The sequence below is a fragment of the Danio aesculapii genome, chromosome 5, assembly GCF_903798145.1.
Source record: "Danio aesculapii chromosome 5, fDanAes4.1, whole genome shotgun sequence".
NCBI lineage: Eukaryota > Metazoa > Chordata > Actinopteri > Cypriniformes > Danionidae > Danio > Danio aesculapii.
This window is the reverse complement of record NC_079439.1, coordinates 4,603,393-4,626,554: the sequence shown is the minus strand read 5'-3', so window position 1 is coordinate 4,626,554 and position 23,162 is coordinate 4,603,393. Positions and strand designations below refer to the sequence as shown.

The following is a 23,162-nucleotide window of genomic DNA, read 5'->3' as shown; positions in this document are numbered from 1 at the left end:
GCACACACACAATCTCACTTTCATACATGCACACACTCACTTAGTCAGTCAGTCACACAAACAAACTCTCACGCACTCGGTCACAAGTATACACAGTCATGCACACACACATACAAACTCACTTTCATACATGCGCGCGCACAGTTGCGCAGACACACACTCTCTCAGACATACAAACACTCATTCACACTCTCTTACTCACACATGCACAAACTCACACAAACAGACACAGACACTCACACACTGTCAGTCACATGCTCATTTGCACACACACTCAGTTGTGCGGACATACTCACAGTCTTGTACACAAACTCGCACATTCTCACACGCAGTCAGTCACATGTGTGTTTGCAGAGACAAACTCTAACACAGTCTCTTACACACTCACACACACACAAATATACATTCCCACTCACACTCAGTCAGTCAGTCGTGCATTTCCCCACACACACACACACTTTTGAAATCACACACAAACTTACAAACTCTCACACAAACACTTTCACTCTCTCGTACAGACACACAAGTGTAATGTAAGCCCACAGAGTCTTGTGCTAGTTCTTAAAGCTTGCATTAAACCACTGCTCTATACTAGAGAACTGCAGAGATCAGTGCAGTAAACTCATTCATTAGCATGAGCGTACAGCAGTTTCAGCATGTCCACTGCTTTGCTCTGCATGGCTCTTCTGTCTTTACATCTCTCAAACAAGCACTTCTCTACAATCAACACACAACACAACACTTCAAATCAACTCAACATTTATTTTTCATCCCAAAAGCAAGCACTGGTGAAGTCAGTTATGAATGTTTAGTGTATCAGTGCATGTTAAAACTAAGATGAATAAATGTTTAGATAACATTGATAATAAGATATACAAAAAGTCAAGGTAAAACACACATTTACACTCACTTTATTAGGTACACCTGTCCAACTGCTCGTTAACGCAAATTATCTAATCTGCCAATCACATGGCAGCAACTCAATGCATTTAGGCATGTAGACATGATCAAGACGATCTGCTGCAGTTCAAACAGAGCATCAGAATGGGGAAGATAGGTGATTTAAGTGACTTTGACTGTGGCATGGTTGTTGGTGCCAAACGGGCTGGTCTGAGTATTTCAGAAACTGCTGATCTACTGGGATATTCACGCACAACCATCTCTAGGGTTTACAGAGAATGGTCTGAAGAAGAGGAAATATCCAGTGAGCGGCAGTTCTGTGGGCGCAAATGCCTTGTTGATGCCAGAGGTCAGAGGAGAATGGCCAGACTGGTTCCAGCTGATAAAAAAGGCAACAGTAACACAAATAAGCACTCGTTACAACCGAGGTCTGCAGAAGAGCATCTCTGAACACACAACACGTCCAACCCTGAGGCAGATGGGCTACAGCAGCAGAAGACCACACCGGGTACCACTACAATTCACACAGGCTCACCAAAACTGAACAATAGAAGATTGGAGAAACGTTGCCTGGTCTGATGAGTCTCGATTTCTGCTGCCACATTCGGATGGTCGGGTCAGAATTTGGCATCAACAACATGAAAGCATGGATCCATCCTGCCTTGTGCCAACAGTTCAGGCTGCTGGTGGTGGTGTAATGGTGTGGGGGATATTTTCTTGGCACACTTTGGGCCCATTAGTACCAATTGAGCATCGTGTCAACACCACAGCCTACCTGAGTATTGTTGCTGACCATGTCCATCCCTTTATGACACAGTGTTTCATCTTCTGATGGCTACTTCCAGCAGGATAACGCACCATGTCAAAGCGTGAATCATCTCAGACTGGTTTCTTGAACATAACAATGAGTTCACTGTACTCAAATGGCCTCCACAGTCACCAGATCTCAATCCAATAGAGCACCTTTGGGATGTGGTGGAAGGAGAGATTCACATCATGGATGTGCAGCCGACAAATCTGCAGAAACTGTGTGATGCCGTCATGTCAATATGGAACAAAATCTCTGAGGAATATTTCCAGTACCTTGTTGAATCTATGTCACGAATGATTAAGGCAGTTCTGAAGGCAAAAGGGGGTTCAAAGCAGTACTGGTAAGGTGTACCTAATAAAGTGGCCGGTGAGTGTATAAACTATTAACCAACCTTTTTTTCTTGCAAATAATTATTACAATAAAACTCAATTCTCTATAGTTCTGCTTTCTGTTGATTTAAAGTCTTTTATCTTCATTTGTAATCACTTTGGATAAAAGCGTCTGCTAAATGAATAAATGTAAGGTAAAAGCTTTTGGGATGAAAGGTGACTCAAACATGCTCGTTACATGTGAGAATCTCCTATTTAAAATAGCATTACAGCACTCATAACCACTTATAATATTAGTAGAATAGAAGAAAAATAAAGTATTATACTGAATATTATTACTGTATACTTAAGAAATTAATAAACTGAAGAAAAATACTAATTATTCAATTGATTAATCTTATTTTCCAGTCTAATTGATTTCTGAATTCACTGTTTAATTCACTAAAGCTGCATTCTATAAGAATCAATGCTGTTTTTCTGCATTTGAAAATGTCAAACATTTACTCTGTCTTTTTTTTTTTCTTGTTTGCACGTTCGGTACACCAACAGCAGCTGTTCGCAGTGTTTTGAATGGGACTTTACAGAATACAGAATGTTCTGGGATCAAAGATCAAGCTCTGTGTTCAGCATCTGTGACATGATGACCACAGAAAATAATAAATAGTCCCTCAGTTCGCAAAAACAAAGCAACGTCATGTGTAGAGTAATGCACTTACAGTGAATACAGTAACTTTTAGCCTGATATGCACAGGAGTAAACAAACATTTATATTGATAAAATCTCATTTTAAAGGCACAAATGACGTGTTTTTCACTAGGTGTTCATTAAAAATTTAGCAAAGGAAATCTGTGCATTACTGTAAACATGACTTGGGTTTCGTGGGCTTTTTTTCTTCAAAATGAGGGGATGGGGTTATTTAAATGTTTTGTTTTTTTATTGCGTTTACAGTGATCAGATTAAATAACATTCCCTTTTGAAAATGTATAGTTTTGTCAATTACTCCGTGAATATGGCCAGTATATTTTGGTGCATTTAAAATAAACAGTTTTATTATTTCATTATTTTAGCATTTAAGTAAAAATTAATTATTAACAATAATATTATTACTCATAATAATGCACATAATAATAATAATATACAGTTGAAGTCATAATTATTAGTCCTCTTGTTAATTTTTAATTCTTTTGTATTTTTTCCCCAATTTCTGTTTAACAGATTTTTTTCAACACATATTTGTTTTAATAACTAATTTTTAAGGTTTAACTGGGCTAATTAGGCAAGTTAGGGTAATTAAAACAAAGATTGCTTAAAGTGGCTAGTAATATTGACCTTAAAATGGCTTTTAAAAATTAAAAGCTGCTTTTAATCTAGCCGAAATAAATCAAATAAGACTTTCTCCAGAAGAAAAAATATTATAGGAAATACTGTGAAAAATTCCTCTGTTAAACATCATCTGAGAAATATTTTATAAAAGATAAAAAATTCACAGGAGGGCGAATATTTCTGACTTCATCTGAATAAATATAACTATAATAAACATTAATTGACATTAAATATAAAAGGTTATTTAATTACAAGTAATTGAACATTATGTTTTTAATCGACTACAATAACTCTATGAGGGAATAACTGCAGTTATATTCTGTGTTGTTCAACATAATGCCATCAGATGAACTTTTTATGAATATTTTCAGTGAAGCATTCCTGAAATCTTTATAGAATGCAGCTCTTTTCCTGTAATCTGTGACTCTTTATATTCTGATTTACAATCATTGGATCTTCAGTGATGATTTGGTTCTTCTTCTGTAATTTTGCCGTATGGTCCTGGTTGCTGGTGGTCTGATCCGTGTCCAGCAAACGGCCAGATCAGCCAAACAGACAGTCCAGGTACCCCTGCACACACAGACACACAAATTATTTCTGCTGCTTGTTCAAACTACTTATTTGAAATGAGCTGAATTAACAATTCTTGAGATTTTTGGGGGAAAACTTAATTGTTTTATGTTCAATCCACTTAAAGGGCATCTATGATAAAAAAAATCATCTTTTGTAAGCTGTTTGGACAGATCTGTGTGTAGGTATAGTGTGTCCACAGTCATATTGGGGTGATAGAAACACAATAAGTCTCTTATTTAAAAATTTCCTGACGTTAAAATAGGATTCAAAAATCCCTCCTATTTTGAGGCCCACCGCAACGTGACGTAGGAGTGGAGTTTCCCCGCCCACCGAATTGATTGACAGCCATGTATTAACATGTCTCCGTAGTAACAAATATAATCATTTCAACAAGACAGGATGTGCGCAATGCAGCCGTGATTAAAAGACCTGTTCAGCTCTCTGTGATCATCAACCATCATCAAATGTGATCAAGAGTGAGTTTTACAAGTGTAAAATGTTTTAAAACACTGCATGTGTGTATGAATTACAGCGATTTACTTCAGATTTAGCACAACCACGTGTCAGTGCAGTTAGAAAAGACGCTTCAATCCCAGTTTGTGCACGTTAAATCAGGTTTTTGTACATTAACATAACAGATATCCATACAGCAGTGGACATCAACCTGTATCCTGTCACATTTGCGTGCAAAAACAGTGTAAAGTTAAACGCACGCGCTGTGTGTGTGGCCCCGTTTACACTAATACGTTTTAGAATGAAAATGATCTGCGTCCACAGCGTTTCTGAACAGTTCTCTATCCAAACTATACCACTGAAAACACACATCGCGTGACCACTCACACACACTCTTGCATGCGCTGCAGCACATGTGGACGTCGGACTGTTCATCAAGGATCTACTGCTGGATCTAATCACTATATTTGTTAAACGTGATATTTAATTCATCTTGTCTATATCTAACAACATATTCCCAGACTTTTTTGAATCTATTACTTGTTCTCAGGTATCGTGTTTTGGCTGAGCGCAAAGATAAGTTAATAATTAATGTAACCACGTACACTGATTCTGCACATTTGACTGATTGCTTGCCTTTATTTCTTATCTTGTATAAACTTATTGTAAGTTATACTTTTATATTGGCCATTATTGATTATTAAAACTGATATTCAGCAAAAGAGAAGGTATGGTTCGTATTTTCAATGAAAATGAAAGGAGGCAGTGGTGTTATAGGCTGTTTTATTATACATATGCATACAGTGAAGATGACCGTCATATAAATATGCAGCTACACGACGCCTCAACATTTCTGCTGTCTGTTAAGTTGATATCAAAATGAAAATAGGCAGTTCCTCATATCATGTTTTCATTTTATTGCTAAGAAATTGAAACAACATAGCCAGGGTAATGAATGAGGTTATAAAGTACACTGTTGCCTTTAAAGCAGGGGTGGGCAAACTCGGTCCTGGAGGGCCAGTGTCCTGCACAGTTTAGCTCCAACACTAATCAAACACACCTGAACATGCTAATCAGTGTCTTCAAGATCACTAGAAATCTATAAGCAGGTGTGTTTGATTAGAGTTGGAGCTAAACTGTGCAGGACACCGGCCCTCCAGGACCGAGTTTGCCCACCCCTGCTTTAAAGAGTAATGTGGATGGATGGCGTAACCGTAGCAAAACTTACGCGTTTTAAAACTAAAACGTATTAGTGTAAACGAGGCCTGTGTGTGTGTGACTTTTCGTTCTCATCGACTCATTAACTCCACAACAAATACATCAAATAATCAATGGGAAAGTTCCTACTGTAGTATTTCTCACAAACGTTACATGAGATCTGCTTCATGTCTGTCACTGTGCTGTTTATCTGACGCAGCCGAAGCGGAGATTGAGGCACACTCTGACAGGCACGTGGGGAACAGTGGGTGGGGAGAACCAGCATTAAAGTCACATGCCACAAAAACAGCTACATTGCAGAGATTAATAATAATCTGAAAGCTGTAATAAATAATCTGATGGGTCTTTTTAGCTGAAACTTTACAGACACATTCTGGAGGCTCAAAAGACTTATCTCGAATCTTGAAAAGGGGTAAAATAGGTGCCCTTTAACTTAGTTGATTTGGGTTGGGACAACATGAAGGAATTTTGTGGAACCCTGCAATTTTTATAGTGCACACACACACACACACATGCTTTCTGCTGCTTCCAAACAGCTGACTATAATCAGAACAGAAAACTGCATACTCAATAAATGAATAATCTAAATCAAGCTGTATGGTGAGGTCATGTGACCAGAGTGAAGCATACAATATCGATTCACATTTTGTAAAAAAAACAAAATATGCATGTCGAAAATCCCAGTATATTTCAAGAACATTTTGCTAGTAGCACCATTACGATGAAAACATCATTTCTAATTTCAAGTTTTTAAAAAATATATATTTTTGGAACATTCAGTTAGGCAAACATAATCGGAATGCTACTTTTGAATGTTCGGAACGTTCGTACATTCTAAATTTAGTGCATTCTAAGAGGAGTGTGTTCTAAAAGATTTTCAAAACTACATTCCATTAGTGAGATTTTTGAGCTGTCAGTGTGTGTCAGAAGTTGCTGCAGACTTGTTTCAGTGTGATGATGTATTTCCAACTGAAACTGAATATGGAGTAGGGGGCGGGGTTTTGTTTTTGAGCTCCTCCTCATCTTTCACTTGCAGCAAAATACAGTGGGGGAAATAAGTATTGAACATGTCACAATTTTTCTCATAAAACACATTTCTAAAGGTGCTGTTGATTTGAAATTTTCACTGGATGTTGACGGCAACCAGAAAATCCATATATGCAAAGAAAACAAAACTAATTAGTTTACAAATCAAGTTCTGTGTAATAAAATATGACACAGGGTAAAAATATAAATATTGAACACATGAAGAAAGGGAGGTGTAGAAAGGCAGTGAAAGCCCAGACAGCAGCTGATATCTCTCAGTTGTTCTTCAGCAAGCCTCTGCCCTTCCTCAGTGTAAATGAATATCAGCTGCTTCAGTCCAACATCTACATTAGCAGATGATGAAGATGAAACCAGGGTGGACATTTCAGCAAGACAATGATCCAAAACACAGCCAAGGAGACTCTCAAATGCTTTCAGAGAAAGAAAATCAAGCTGTAGAATGGCCCAGCCAACCACCTGACTCCAATCCAATACAAAATACTAAATAAAGCTCAGATTTGAAAGATGAGACCCACAGAACCATCAAGATATTTACACACTCCATATAAGAGGAATCTTGAAGCTGCAGCAGCAAAAAAAAAACCTTTTATATAAAGTGTTAAATATGTTTCAGTAGTTCAGCACTTTCTCCTTCTGTCATTTCACTGTTATTACACACAACTCATTTTTCAGATTGGTTTTGTTTTGTTTTATTTTTATGTTTGTGTTGTTTTGGTTTTTACCAAAATCTGCTTCAATTCCATGTCAACAGCTCCTTTAGAAATATTATTCCCAGAAAATATGTGACATGTTCAATACTCAATTACAATTTCCTCCATTGTAACAGTAGGGGAGGGGGCGTGGCAAACTGATTTCAGCCAATCCGTCAAACTGACATCACTTGAATGCTCCAGGGTGGGTTTGATTTAAAGATTAAGAAAACATTTTTTTTTCCAAGTGGATTAACTTGCACAGATTAATTGTTCACCGTAAGACATGCTAGCAAAATAAACATTGCAAATCTTGCTATCATGTGGACTTTAGCATCTGATAACTTAAAATGTACATTTGTTCATCTGTTAGATGGGTAGAAGTATGCTAGTATTCAGTTCTGAATATATACTGGAAACAATGCTTTTCTTAGAGTTTTATGTCTTGTTTTTAGCCCAAATATCTAAAAGCTTTTTAAAATCAAGCACCAGTTTCTAGACAAACAAAAATATTGTCTTATTTTCATAAATAATAAGTCAAAATTAAGTTCAATTCCTTAAAACAAGCTAAATTATCTTGTGCTGGCTTTGAAATAAGACTATTTAACTTACCCCATTGGCAGATCATTTTGCTTGTTTTAAGAAAAAACTCTCTTAATTTTGACATTATTTCTGAAAATGAGACAATACTTTTTACTTGTCTTGTAATTTTTAAATATTTGGACAAGAAACAATACAAAAACTTAGTAAGAAAGCATTTTTGCAGTGGTCATTGTGTTTGCTTGTGTAAAGAACAGATTTCTGCTCTTTGTGGCTTCACACACACACTTTACATTTGCAGTATGTCACTTTTACATCATCTCCATTTCCATTTTGAATTGCAACCACAACTGTACAAACAGGTTTGCAAAGTCTTTACTGCATTTGCCATTATACATAGAAATTAGTCAGTGCCGTTCACTATGGCAAATAATGCATTTTTAAAAATTAATATTAATATTTAAATAAATATTTCATTAACAAATGGATAATTGTTTGGGTCATGCATAGTTTGTGCTTTCAATTTTAGTTCATCACTATAAAGTAAGTATTAAATGAAACACTTGCCAGTTGAAATTACAATAAATATTAAATTATATTAAATATGAAAAGCATTTAATTACAAGTAATGGAAAGTTTTTTTAAATGTGTGACTTCTTTTTCTGACCAATCACAGTGTTTGAGGATCCTCTTTGAGTTTGGGGCAGGGCTCTCTTCTTTTTCTGACCAATCACAGTGTTTGAGGATCCTCTTTGAGTTTAGGGCAGGGCTCTTTACTTTTTCTGACCAATCACAGTGTTTGAGGATCCTCTTTGAGGAAACAGTTATTTTCGCAATTCAATCTGGTGACACAGTAAAAGATCAAACTGCTAATTTCACTAATATCACCATGCTTACAGTTTTAGTGTGTTCCAAAGGTTTTGCAATGCTGCTGCTGCTACTTTCATGCAACTAGCTTGAAACACTGCAGTTATGCAGACTATTTATAAATAGATTAATGAATGGAGCAACACGGTGGCTCAGTGGTTAGCACTGTCACCTCACAGCAACAAGGTTGCTGGTTCGAGTTCAGGCTGGGTCAGTTGGCATTTCTGTGAGGAGTTTGCATGTTCTCCATGTGTTGGCGTGGGTTTCCTCTGGGTGCTCCGGTTTCCCCCACCATCCAAACACATGCGTTATAGGGGAATTAAATAGTAAATTGGCCGTAGTGTATGAATGTGTGTGTGAATGAGTGTATGGATGTTTCCCAGTACTGGGGTTGCAGCTGGAAGGGCATCCGCTGCGTAAAACATATGCTGGATAAGTTGATGAATAAAGGGACCAAGCCGAAGTAAAATAAATGAAGGGCTGCGTCCGAAACCACATACTTCCATACTATTTAGTGTGCTAAAATCAGTATGCGAGGCGAGTAGTATGTCCAAATTCAAAGAATTCGAAAATAAGTATGCAAGTAGTACCCGGATTACCTTGAGAGAATCCCATGTTGGGATTGAATGAATGGGAGTGAAGCGACGCAACTCACGCGGGTAGGTCACATGATCATGACAAAATGGCGAATGTAGTACGTCCGAATTCCATTTTTATATCTATATATATAGGTGTGTATATATATATATATATATATATATATATATATATATATATATAGGTGTATGTATATATATATATATATATATATATATATATATATATATATAGGTGTATGTATATATATATATATATATATATATATATATATATATATATATATATATATATATATATATATATATATATATATATATATAGGTGTATATATATATATATATATATATATATATATATATATATATATATATAGGTGTATATATATATATATATGTATATATATATATATATATATATATATATATATATATATATATATATATAGGTGTATATATATATATATATATATATATATATATATATATATATATATTTTTTTTTTTTTAATTGCCCATATTTATATTATTTGTATTATTATTTTAACATTTGATATTTATATTATATATTTATTAGATTTATTAATTTTAAGATTTTGTTTATACTTTTATTTATTTTTTATTATACTTATTTAAGATCAAATAAATTGTTTATATATGTATATAATAATTATTATTTAAAATTTATTAATAAAAATGTATTATTATTGTTATTATTATAAATTTATATATGTTTACTTAACATTATTTTTAACAATTTTACATTTAATTTGACAATTGCTTTTTTTATTGTGGGTAAATATCCATGGTTGTCACATTTCTCCCCATTTTTGTCTACTGGTGTTTCATTTTCTTAATTTATCAGTTGTCTTTAGTCTACTCTCTTAGGTCACGAATAGCAGACTATCTGATTGCTAAGATAAAGACTGTTTTATCTTTGTCGGTCATGCATTATGGGTTTATGGCTACTGATAAAGATTTGTCCGGTAGGTACATTTATAAACTATAAAATGTAACCTAGACATCATGAAATACAGCCATAAACCTTTGGATTCGGTTGAAGTTCACAAAAGTTCAAAGTATTAGCTAATTTGCTGACCCTACAATGTAAAACCAGGCCAGTTCAACACCACATGAGAAATTAATTCTCTAACTTTCTTAAAAATATATTAAACTATCTGCATTACACCCAATTAAAGTAGTCAGGATTTCCCACAGTTACAAGTCAGTCAATGTCATTTAGCATTTTCATTAAATTAAATAACTATTGATTCTTAATTCTATATACCAAAAGCAACATTATAATAACTTACAATATTTATTTATCCCGCCTCGTCTCTCAGGGTGCCTATGGAGCGATGAAACCCAAAGTTGACAGCACTGTACAGTTTGGACAGAGTAAGTGAAGCATTATGTGAAAATAAATGGAAATATGCAGACACAAATAATGTGAGTTATGTTTTCTGTGTATTCTAGACAGTTATGCCTACTTGAAGAATCCTCCACCTGAGTTTTACCCCAGAGCCGGAGTCATCGGCTTTGCTGGAATCCTGGGACTTTTTCTAGGAAGAAGTAATGAAACCCTCAATGATTCAGTTGAAGAAAAATGATTAGCCCTGTAAAATTTAAAATAATCTTTTCAAATAATTCCCAAGTTATTTTTAACAGAGACAGGATATTTTCATAGTATTTCCTTTTATATTTTTCTTCTGGAGACGTCTTACATGTTTTAGCCCATTATTAGGATATTTTAGCACACTACTAATATGCCTTAGCATGATTCTAACTTTGTAACTTTGGCACACGAGCAGCATGTTTTTAATCACAATGCTAATATAATTTAGCACATTGTTAACGTAGGAAAACATCCTAGTAATGTGCTAAAACATAAGAAACATGTTAGCAGTGTGATAAAAACATGTCGTCAATGTTCTAAAACGTGTAAGAAACATGTTAACAGTGTGATAAACATGTTTATGTTCTAAAACACGAAAGAAGCATTTTAGTAATGTGCTAAAACATGTTAGTGTAATAACATCCTATCAGTGTTCTAAAACGTAAGAAACATGTTAGTAATGTGCTAAAACGTGTTAATAGTGTGATAACATCCTAACAGTGTTCTAAAACGTAAGAAACATGTTATTAATGTGCTAAAGCATGTTAGCAGTGTGATGAAACATGATAGCAATGTGCTAAAGCATATTATCAGTGTAAGAAACGTTAGCAGTATGATCAATGTGTTAAAAACATGTTATACATGTGCTAAATGTAAAAAATATAATAGCAATTAGTTAAAGCATGCTATTAGTGTTCTAAAACATGTAAGAAACATGTTAGCAGTGTGATATAAAATAAAACTTGTTAACAGTGTTCTAAAACATGTAAGAAATGTGTTAATGTTCTAAAACATGTAAGCAGTGTGATAAAAACATGCTATCATTGGTCTAAACATAAAAAGAACACGTTAGCAATGTGTTACAACATTACTTGTGATAATACATGCTATCAGTGTTTTAAAACATGCAAGAAACATGTTAGCGGAGTTAAAGCATGTTACCAGTGTGATAAAGTATGCTTTCATTGTTCTAAAACATGTCAGAAACATGTTAGCAATGTGATAAAGACATGCTGTCATTGTTCTAAGACAATTAAGAAATATGTAAGCAATGTGCTAAAACATGTTAACAGTGTAATAAAACCATGTTAGCAGTGTTCTAAAACATGTAAAAACATGTTAACAATTTGCTAAAGCATGTTAGCAGTGTTTTAAAGAATGCTATCATTGTTCTAAAACATGTAAGAAACATGTTAGCAGTGTGATAAGAGCACGCTGCCAGTGTTCTAAAACATATGTTATCACACTAATATGTTTTAGCATGTTTCTTACATGTTTTAGAAACATGTTAACAATGTGCTAAAACATGTTAGCAGTATGATAAAAATATGCTGTCAGTGTTTTAAAACATGCTAACAGTGTGAAAGCATGCTATCAGTGTTCTAAAACATGTAAAAAACATGTTTGCAATTTGATAAAAAACATGCTGTCTTTGTTCTAAGACAAATAAATAATATGTAAGCACTGTGCACATGTTAACAGTGTGATAAAACATGTTAACGATTTGCTAAAGCATGTTAGCAGTGTTTTAAAAATGCTATCATTGTTCAAAAACATGTAAGAAACATGATAGCAATGTGATAAGAACATGCTGCTAGTGTTCTAAAACTAACATGTTTTAACTAACATGTAACTTGTTTTATCACACTAACGTGTTTTAGCACATTGTTAACATGTTTCTAAAACGTAAGAAACATGTTAACTGTGTTAAAACATGTGCACAGTGTTCTAAAACATGTAAGAAACATGTTAGCGACGTGTTATTGCCAAAATGTGTTAAAACAGGTTAAAACATGTTAATGCAATATTCTTGTTATTCAGGCTCCAGGCTGAAGAGACTGATCTACCCAGCGGGTTTAATGGCAGTGGGAGCGTCTATGTATTATCCTCAAGAGGCTGTGACCATCGCAAAGGTGTGTGCGTCTATGTTCACGCATGTTTCTGTGTGTGTTTTATATAGGCCTCCTGTTGCAAATGCATTTCTGTAAGACAAATATTTAGATATACAAATATTCAAAACTTATTTCCGCTGGACAATATGGATGTTTGTGTAATTAAAATAAATACAGAAGCGCAGCCAAGCAAACAAAATGCATGAATTAGAAGTAAATAAGCAGTGCGTTTACATGGACAGTCTTAATGCAATATTGCAATTAAATATTACCAATAATTCAATCTAAATAATGTAAATTAGGCTCATAAATCGCAGTAAGCATTATCATTTTAACATAGGTGGTCTATGCCAATTTTAATCTTGAGTATGCAGACATGTAAACACCTTAAACCGCATTTTTCCGTTCTGACCAAAGTGCACATGCGGGTGTCAATACAGTGGATCATCTGTGGAGTACGCTTTCCAAAGCTTTCATTTTGTTCAGCTTTTTACATTTTCAAAGCTTTTTTCCAGTGTGCACAAATGGAAAAGTGACATTCTGAATCTCTGAATCGCTGTTAAAACTCTGTTAACACTTTAAAAACCATTAAAAAAACTTTCTGCCACCAGTTTCTGATGCACAAACGACGCATAGAACATTGGCCATCACATTTCTACCAAAGGCGGCGCTGTGGTGCAGCGTGTAGCGCTGTCGCCTCACAGCAAGAAGGTTGCTGGTTCAAACCTCGGCTGGGTTAGTTGCAGGGCTTAATTTGTAAATAAATAACTCCCGGAACAAAACCAGGAAATAATTTCAATACAATTTCAGTTTTCCCGGAACATGACGTCATTAAATGGTGATTAAATGGTGTGCAAAACAGAGCACCACATTTCTGAACTACCTTTAAATATTTAGTGCCATATACCGTTATCGGTCAGTCATGGAGAGTTAAAGCATGGAGTGCCAAGTGAATAATAATAATAATGAAATGACTCGGTCTAATCTTCAAGAAGAGCCCACAGTTACCTCTGCTGACATGTTTTCTGGCTGGCTTGACTCGCTTTGGTTCTCTCTCCCGCTATCCTGAGACATTCGCACAAATTCAAGATCTCTTTTGATCAGGCTCATTATCAGATTTCCTCGTGGTTTAAAAAGAAAATAAGAATATGCGTTACTGCCCTGCACCTCAGCCATTTTGAAAATACAAATATCATTTAGGTAGGCCACTATGGTATTATTTATTTTGGCTGCTCACTACACGCCAACCAATGAGAGTGATTGTAAACATAAAGCCGATTGGCTGAAAATGTTGACGAGGGCCACATGGTGACTAGTGACTACCATCATGTGTGATGTGTGTGCGTGCACACATTGATTAATGAATGGGGCAACACGGTGGTTCAGTGGTTAGCACTGTTGCCTCACAGCAAGAAGGTCGCTGGTTCGAGTCCCAGCTGGGTCAGTGTGCATTTCAGTGTGGAGTTTGCATGTTCTTTCCATGTTTGCATGGGTTTTCTCAGGGTGCTCCGGTTTCCCTCACAAGTCCAAAGCCATGCGCTATAGGTGAATTGGGTAAGCTAAATTGTCTGTAGTGTGTGTGTGTGAATGAGAGTGTATGGATGTTTCCCAGTACTGGGCATCCGCTGCGTAAAATCATATGCTGGATACGTTGGCAGTTCATTCTGCTGTGGCGACCCCTGATTAATATTTATTTGACATGGACATCACAATTACACTGGAAAACCAGATGGATTTGTTTAAGTGTTTTCGCAAACTTGCTAATTCTCAACCCCTGTCCACAGGAGGCTTGACCAAATTGATAAAATGAAAATATAATAAATTCATATACACAGCATTATAATTCTTATAAGGCATTATAATAGCATTATAAGGCAAAAGCAAAGGCGACATGATCCAACAAACTAACAGTAGACTATTTGTGCAAACACTGCTGTTCTGTTTTTAACCACTTTTTATGAACACTACAAAAAATATATCACTTTCTAATTTTAGGCTAACAGGTAAATCATTTCACAGTGTGGCTCCCTTTACAGATTGACAGATTGACCAAATGAGGTCTTACACTTTGGCACTAGACACTCACCATTAGCAGTTGCCTGTGTGACTCTGTGAGAGGTTTGATGCCTACTGATTAGATCAGAAAACAGCACTGGAACATGATTAATTAAACATTTAAAAGCCAATTTAAGATTAAATTTAATAAAACTATCAAAAATAAAAAGGTTATGTTTACAAAAAAACTTCACAATGATGCCATCGCATAGGCTTTAAGTCCATCATTTTAACTGCTTCTTTATATATTGAGTCAATAGGCTTCAATGTAGTTAAAGAGGCTTGTGACCACGATGTAATGCAATACGTCAAGTGAGAGAATATCATTGTGTGCATGTATAATTTTGCAGTTTGATATGTTAAAAACCTTCTAATAAAACGAAAAGAGTTTAGACTTGGCTTAACTTTCTTACTCATATTTTTAACATGACTATCAAACTTTTAATTAATGTCTAGAGTTATGCCAAGATACTTAAATTCATTCACTTCTTTAATAACTTTACTTTTAATCAGCACCTCAAATGTATCCCGTACAGGCCTATTTCTTATAGACATAATTTTCTTGACATTCAGCATTAAATGAGACAGCTCAAGCCATCTTGAAATGGCCTGAGTCAGTTGCTCACCTGCAGGGCACAGTGTTTTAGCTGACACATAGATGACTGTGTCATCTGCATATAACTGGCAGTTAACCCCTGGGCAGCAATCTGGAAGATCATTTATGTACATTTTAAACAACAATGGGCCAAGAACAGACCCTTGAGGTACTCCAATATGTTAGAACGCACAGATGACTTCACCCCATTGACCCTCACACATTGAGTGAAACAGATGTTAATATTAGGACGCCGCAGAAAACGAGGTACAAGCTGATTTTGCTTTGTTTGCCTTGCTTTTGCTGCTTCGTTTCAAATGATCACACAAAGAGTTCGATAAAAGACAATAAGCTTAAGAGAGCTTAAAATAAACATAAAAATTATGATAACTATATAATTTAAGCTCATGAGTGACATCAACCAAACCACTCAGAGCATATGCAGCCGCCGCCATCATCTTTTCACTTTTAAGATCGTTATTCTTTGCCAAGTGACGGCAAAGTGAATAATTGGGACTAAGCCGAAAAGAAAATGATTCATTCATGAATTTCTACCATAAAAAAAAACTGTTTTAAATTATATGGAAATATATAAATAAATTAAATCAGCAGCCAGTAACACCCACCCAAAGTCAATCACTTTTAAAGGAATAGTTCACCCAAAAATGACAATAACGTCATCATTAACTCACCCGCAAGTGGTTTCAAATCTAAGAGTTTCTTTATTCTGTTGAATAGCTGAAAACCTGTAACTTCCATAAATGAAAACAAATACACAGAAGTCAATGGTTACAGGTTTCTAGCATACTTCAAAATATCTTCTTTTGTGTTCAACCGAAGATGGAAACTCAAACTAGTTTGGAACGAGTAAAGAGTGAGCAAATGACAGAATTTTCAGTTGTAGGTGAACTAACCCTTTAAAGGAAACTCATGAAATCACATCAGGACGTTTTCCGGCTGGATTAAAAATACAGTATGTTTATGTGACATTGCGATTGAAAGAGGATCTATACAGTGTTTTTATGAGGGAAAAGTCAAGGGTGGGGTTATAATCCGTAACTTTCCAGCTCATCAATACAGCTCAAAAACAGCAGCTGAAACACATTCCTGAAAACTCCCAAGGCCATAAACACAAGCTCCCGCTGAGAGCTGCTTACTATCAGCCGGCGCTCTGTTTTCATTGTAACCAATATGGAAAAACTCCTCTGATTATCTCTCAAAGTCACACTGAAAGCCTGTCAACACACATCAGTGTTTCATCCTGGGAAATTTGCTGATGGGCATGTCCTGAATGGTCAGCGGGGGTCACTGATTAAAATATAAAACACCCCAAAATACACTGTTTTTACACCTTGTTTGATTGCTCGGTCTGAACTCATGTTTGATTTTACCGTGAAGCTGTAAAACCACCATCTGGTCCAAAATGCACTGCTCTTTTTTTTTGTGCTGTTTAAAGCAATTTGTTATTGACTGGAGATTAATTTTTTGTTTTTATTTTGTTTGTTTTTCTTTTTAAACGTTTATTTATGTGCTTTTTACATTTAAAAAAAAAACTACAACAAAATATTGAAGAAAAAAAACAATACAATAATAATACATAAAATACAATACATAAAAAACACTAACCTATGACAAAACAACAGAACACAGAGGGTAGCTGGTCAGGTAATGCATAAATAAAAGCAATAAAGTAGCATTGTTTTTTATTACCAAACAAATGCATTATCCTGACTATAATATTGTCAAATAATAGTTTGGGCACATTATTAAAAACATTATAGATTATTAATAGTGATGATCAATTACACTCAATCTTTTGTTTTTATTCATCACGTTTCCTGCTTTGCAATTTTATATTGTTTTTTCATGTAAATATGTTTAAATCTAGATGCATGTACATGAGATGTACAATGATAATTACAGTTGAAAACATCCTGAATTATTAGCCCTCCTGCATATATTTTCCCCCAATTTCTGTTTAATGGAAAGATTTTTTCCACACATAATAGTTTTATTATGTTGGAATATTTAATCAATTCCATGATCAATAAAAAAGCCCAGGAGAGGTTTAATACTTTGTCAAAAGTATTAGTAATTTATTGTATACAAATGAATAATTCCATGAACAAAATTCTGATATCCTCAATGACGTGCAGAAGTTTCATTCAGGAGGTGCGCAACAATTTTCATTTCCTGACTCCAGCTTTTATAGGCAGCTGATATTAACAGGTGGAGTTCAGCGAAATTCGTCACTTGTCAATCATTCTCCATTGGCCGCACCCATACATACGTCCTCTTTCTACGAATTCTCTGCACAACAATAAAAGCATAAGCCTTTACTCAACTGCACATATTCAGTGTTCAGTTTTAACCTATTTCTGCTAACAGGAAGTTTAGCTGCAGAGCTCAAGTTAAATTTTAGACAATCAGGTCTTTGCATTTCTATCAGCTTAATCTACTTTTGCAAAAATGCTTCATAAGTATGCAAGTCAAAAGAAGAAGTTTAGTTTATATATCACCTTTAAGCAATACAAATACAATTGTTTAATGAAAAGGAAAAAAAAAAAAAAAATATATATATATATATATATATATATAATATATATATATATATATATATATATATATATATATTTTTTTTTTTTTTTTTTTCCAACAAATAGCTCATTTTTAATCACTGATTTATTTTATCTTTGCCATGATGACAGTAAATAATATTTGACTAGATGTTAGATAGATAGATACTAGTATTCAGCTTAAAGTGACATTTAAAGGCTTAACTAGGTTAATTAGGTTAAGTTAGGGAATTTGATAGGCCCACACGGAATCTGCGCACACAGAATTCCGCAGATTTTTAGCCCGTCATTAATTCTGTTTATTTACTTGAGTAAATGTGTGTAAATCTATATTTATTCAGTTTTTAAGGTCATTACAGTAATGTTATTGACTAATATGTAGGGCCAGATGGAATCTGCTGACGTTTTTTGCTATTTTGGTAAAAATCTGCAGATTTCTGCTGAATTATTTTGGGAGTATCATAACTAAAACCTTAATATGTGAAATAAAAAATATCTTTTTAACTTTTATTTAATTTTTAAAATGCAAATCCAATTAGATCCACTTTATTTGGTAAACAAAGCAAGTCTCTCATATAATATATCTGCTAAAAGACAGGAAATATTACTTTACAAACTGTATTGTAAATAAATCAGATGAACATTTTCATATTAGTCAATAATATTACTGTAATTGTTTTAAAAACTGAATAAATATAGATTTACACACATTTACTCGAGTAAATAAACAGAATCTATGATGGGTTAAAAATCTGTGGAATTCTGCGCGCGCAGATTCCGTATGGGCCTACTAATATGAAAATGTTCATGATTTATTTACAATACAGTTTGTAAAGTAATATAAGTCTTTCAGTAGAGATATTATATGAGAGATTTGCTCTAATTGTATTTGCATTTTAAACATTAAATAAAAGTTAAAAAGATATTTTTTATTTCACATATTAAGGTTTTAGTTATGATACTCCCAAAATAATTCTGCAGAAATCCACAGATTTTTACCAAAATTCTCCACAGAAATGGCAAAAAACGTCTGCAGATTCCGTCTGGCCCTAGTAATTAGGTAAGTCATTGTATAACAGTGGTTTCTGTAGACAATTCAAAGCAAATATTGCTTAAGGGCGCTAATAATATTGACCTTAAAATGGTTTTAAAAAATTTAAAACTGCTTTTATTCTAGCAGAAATAACAAATAAGACTTTCTCCAGAAGAAAAAATATTAAAAGTACTGTGAAAAATTCCTTGCTCTGTTCAACACCAAAGTTACGCAGCAAAGATAAAATAAATCAGTTATTAGAAATGAGTTATTAAAACTATTATGATTAGAAATGTGTTGAAAAAAAAACTTCTTTCTGTTAAACAAAGATTGGGCGAAAAAATATACGGATAAGTTTGACCTCAACTGCATATATATATATATATATATATATATATATATATATATATATATATATATATATATATATATATATATATATATATATATAAAAAATCTCTGTGTGTTTTTCTAATCTGTCAATACAGAACACAGGAGACAGTGTATACGACTGGGCGCTTCAGGCTTATGTTGCTGTGGAGAAACTCTTTAAAGACAAACCCGCCTCAAAGAAAGACCAGCGGAAGGTGAACATGTCTCGTGCATTACATTCATGCATTAGAAGGATTTAGAATGACTTGCATTGCATTTAACCCTCCTGTGGACCCAGACACTGTTTTAACAGCAGAAATCTTGAAGTTTTCTAAGAAAATACCCCAATATTAGAGAAAAAGTTCATCATTTTCTATATTCATATTTACATGAAGGCTGTACACATTGATGTTGTACAACTGTTATCTTTCGGGTCAAGTTTGAACCGCCAGCTATAAAACCATTTGTACACCATAAGAACTGCTGACACACACAAGCATACACAGTAAGAGTCTACTGCTTTACGTTTATGAATACGATCTTGCTAAACACCACATTACATTTATGCAGGTACTTTTAACATTACAAATTACACCGTTTAGTCAGAAACGAGTGTTGTCCACTGATTAAAGGTGCAGTATGTAAGTTTCACACCTAGTGGTTGAACTAGGTATTGCATTTCTGGAACAAAACACATTTTCACTCGTCTTCCCTCTGACAAGTCCATGCAAGGTTGCCAGATTGCCGTGAGTGCCTAACTATCAAGTCTAAAGGCTGATTTGAACCGATTTCTAACTAAAAGCAACGGCACGCAATAGAAGAAATATTTTCCATGCTAAAAGGAGTTTTTGTCATAACCAACACCTGACATTTCTATTTTAGAAACCGCTTCTATTTCTCACAGGTGAACAGTGATCACCTCAGGTACACCTCATGTGCTTTATTCAGTGTTAAATGCTAATAATGTGAGTTTGAATGCCATTTTACATCACATTTATTGCCATATACTGAAATCAGCAGCAGATAGTTCACCTCAGATCTGGAGAATAAAATAAACCATTTCAAATTGAACTTAAGCACTGAGACTCAGTGCAAACCAACACACATCTGTGATTCAGCATCTACATTTAATAATGTTAAAGAGGTTTAATATCTATTAATTAGATTATAAACCTTACCATTTCATGAATGAGTGCATATTCTGTGCTTCTGAATGGTTGTGTTTACATTTCTGTCATGTTTCATCTGGTGCAAACTAGGGCTGCACGATTAATCGGAAAAAAGATCACGATCTCGATTCGACCCTACACACTGTCTTAATTCAGCTTTTCTACGATTCAGCCAATTATATTTTCAAGGTAAGGAGAGGAGCATGAAGGCAGTCGCACAAGTCTTCACAGGAACATGAACACCTTCAAATGGCGTTAAAAGTGTCACATACTGTATTCATAAGGTATAATTCACCCAGAAACGTCATTTCTGTCTTCATGTAATGATGTATTTGCGGCCGCGAAATCACATGTGAGCTGACCACGAGCTACCGAGAACGTGTGCATGTAGCACGCCAATGACGGCTACTTTATTGAACAGAACCTGCATAGGCTGTGAATAACAGGTAATAAAGTTGTAAATAATGTTCAGTTTGTTGCACAGAGCGATCGTTTTAGAGCCGCGCTGAAAGAATGATTTGCATGTGTGTGTTTTATCACAGTGACGGCAGCCATGAGCCGCACTAGGAAGTGAAAATGAAACTGGCCGCACATTTAAATGATCATAACGAATTTTACAGTTATAATTACGACAATCATTTGATATGTTTTCTCTTTCATAGCTAACACACAGTGTTGTGCATGAAAATAAATGTTTACTGTGTCAGTATAGCTACTCTAGCTTGTATAATGTTGAATATAATGCAAGAAGAAATCTGATGATGACAAATGTCTGATTTTACCAGTGAAAACAAATCGTCTAATAATGCTGTCAATGACAAATGACAAGCACACGTCTCAAACATAATAATTCACCTATATAATTATGAATAGTTTTATTCTGATGTCGTCATTTTACTGTAATTAACAAACAGGACATATTGAAAGTCTGTTCAAGCCCACCATAATGACTATACAAAATTTAGCATTTTAAACAGTAGACCTACACACAGGCCTAATATTATTAGTGTTGTTTTACCATGCCGTCACTTTAGAATTATAAGGTTCTATCTGACATTTTTGTCAAAATTGAGTTATTGACATATTAAATGACAACTTATAGTTTACATTAAGACTTTTTTAAAAAATGTTACACACATACTGTTTGCTATATGGATTGCAAAAACCTTGAAGCTCAATATCTCAAAATCATTCAGAACGCAGATAGGCAAGGCAAGTTTATTTATATAGCACATTTCATAAACAGTGGCAAGATAGAACCTTATAATTCCAAGGTGATGATATTTTTGAGAACAATAATAAGTCTACTCATATTAACCTTTATTTTACATCTAAAGTATCGTGAGAAAGAATCGTGATCTTGATTTTAAGCAAAAACAATTACGATTCACATTTTAGCCAGAATCGTGGAGCCCTAGTGCAAACAGCCAAATTGTTTATCACTGCAAATCTCGTCACGTAGCGTGTTGTTAGGACACGCGGTTACAATGTAACCTGCTCACCTAATGTTTACGCTCATAATATTTATATTATTGCTAAATAATATCCTCATGTGGAACTCTGAATCTGCGTCTCGGAGTCTGCTACTGTCCACCAGAGGTCACGTTTCGGTCACAGACACATGCTTTGAGAGCATGAGAATGAATGAAATACGCTGTTTTCCAGCAAAGCGACCTGACATATATTAGGCTAAAGTGCCATTGGGCGGGTTAAATGATCAAAACAAAGACAGCCGTTCAGGCACGTAACACACATTTTTAAAGCAGAATATCTGACTTTTATCACTGTTAAGATAAAGAATGTTCACTTAGCATGTTTCTGAAATATCGGCAAACATATTATGATATATTTATGCTTAAGAAGAGTCAAAAACTTACAGCACCTTTAAACACTAATGAAAAACTGCATACTTATAAGGGGAAAACTTAGACATTCATAGAGTTTGTGTTGAAAATGAGGTTGTTGCTTAATTCAAAATAGATTTAAGGGTTAAAATTAAATTGAGCTGCTTTATTATAGTGGTTTAGTAAAAGTGGGTCATTTTTTGACCCAAAGGGCAAATGATGTAGAATTCTAAGACAACAGGAGGGTTCAGGTGCACATTAGCTCATGCATTCCCTGTGTTTCTCAATCCTGGTTCTTACGCCCCACAAATCTGCAGATTTTGTTTCTCTTATTTAGCCCAGATGATTTAGATGACCAGTTCGTTAGAAGATCTCAATGATGAACTGTGTTCTGACTGACACATTCCCTACATAGTGTGCATACTTCCCTACTCCCTTCTCCTTCATTACTCTCTACCGCAGCACAAGAAACCTTTACTTCACTTTAAAACATTCGTTCACAGATTTACAAAGCAACGCTGCCCACAGCTTCTTACTAGAGAAGCAGTGACACAACATTCCTCTGTAAATAAACACACATTTCACACACTAAAACATATATTCTCCCTTCAAACTAAAATCATGGGGTAATGGCCTGTGGTGTCCACTTTAGAGGGTGCTTGTTG

The 23,162-nt window shown here is 34.6% G+C and overlaps 1 protein-coding gene across 2 annotated transcripts in view; it reads left to right on the top strand.

Annotated features, from left to right (window-relative positions):
* The window catches only part of apooa (apolipoprotein O, a), a 31,905-nt gene extending 12,146 nt beyond the window's left edge, over positions 1-19,759 (top strand). Inside the window, exons 4-8 of one of the 2 annotated variants that reach the window (XM_056457259.1) lie at positions 3,895-3,927; positions 10,690-10,744; positions 10,823-10,918; positions 12,783-12,874; positions 19,601-19,759. In XM_056457259.1, the coding sequence (XP_056313234.1) occupies positions 3,895-3,927; positions 10,690-10,744; positions 10,823-10,918; positions 12,783-12,874; positions 19,601-19,744 (420 nt within the window). In that variant the 3' untranslated portion in view covers positions 19,745-19,759. The remainder of the gene's footprint in view (positions 1-3,894; positions 3,928-10,689; positions 10,745-10,822; positions 10,919-12,782; positions 12,875-19,600) is intronic. The other variant, XM_056457260.1, reaches the window with a different exon arrangement.
* The last annotated feature ends 3,403 nt before the right edge of the window (positions 19,760-23,162 follow it).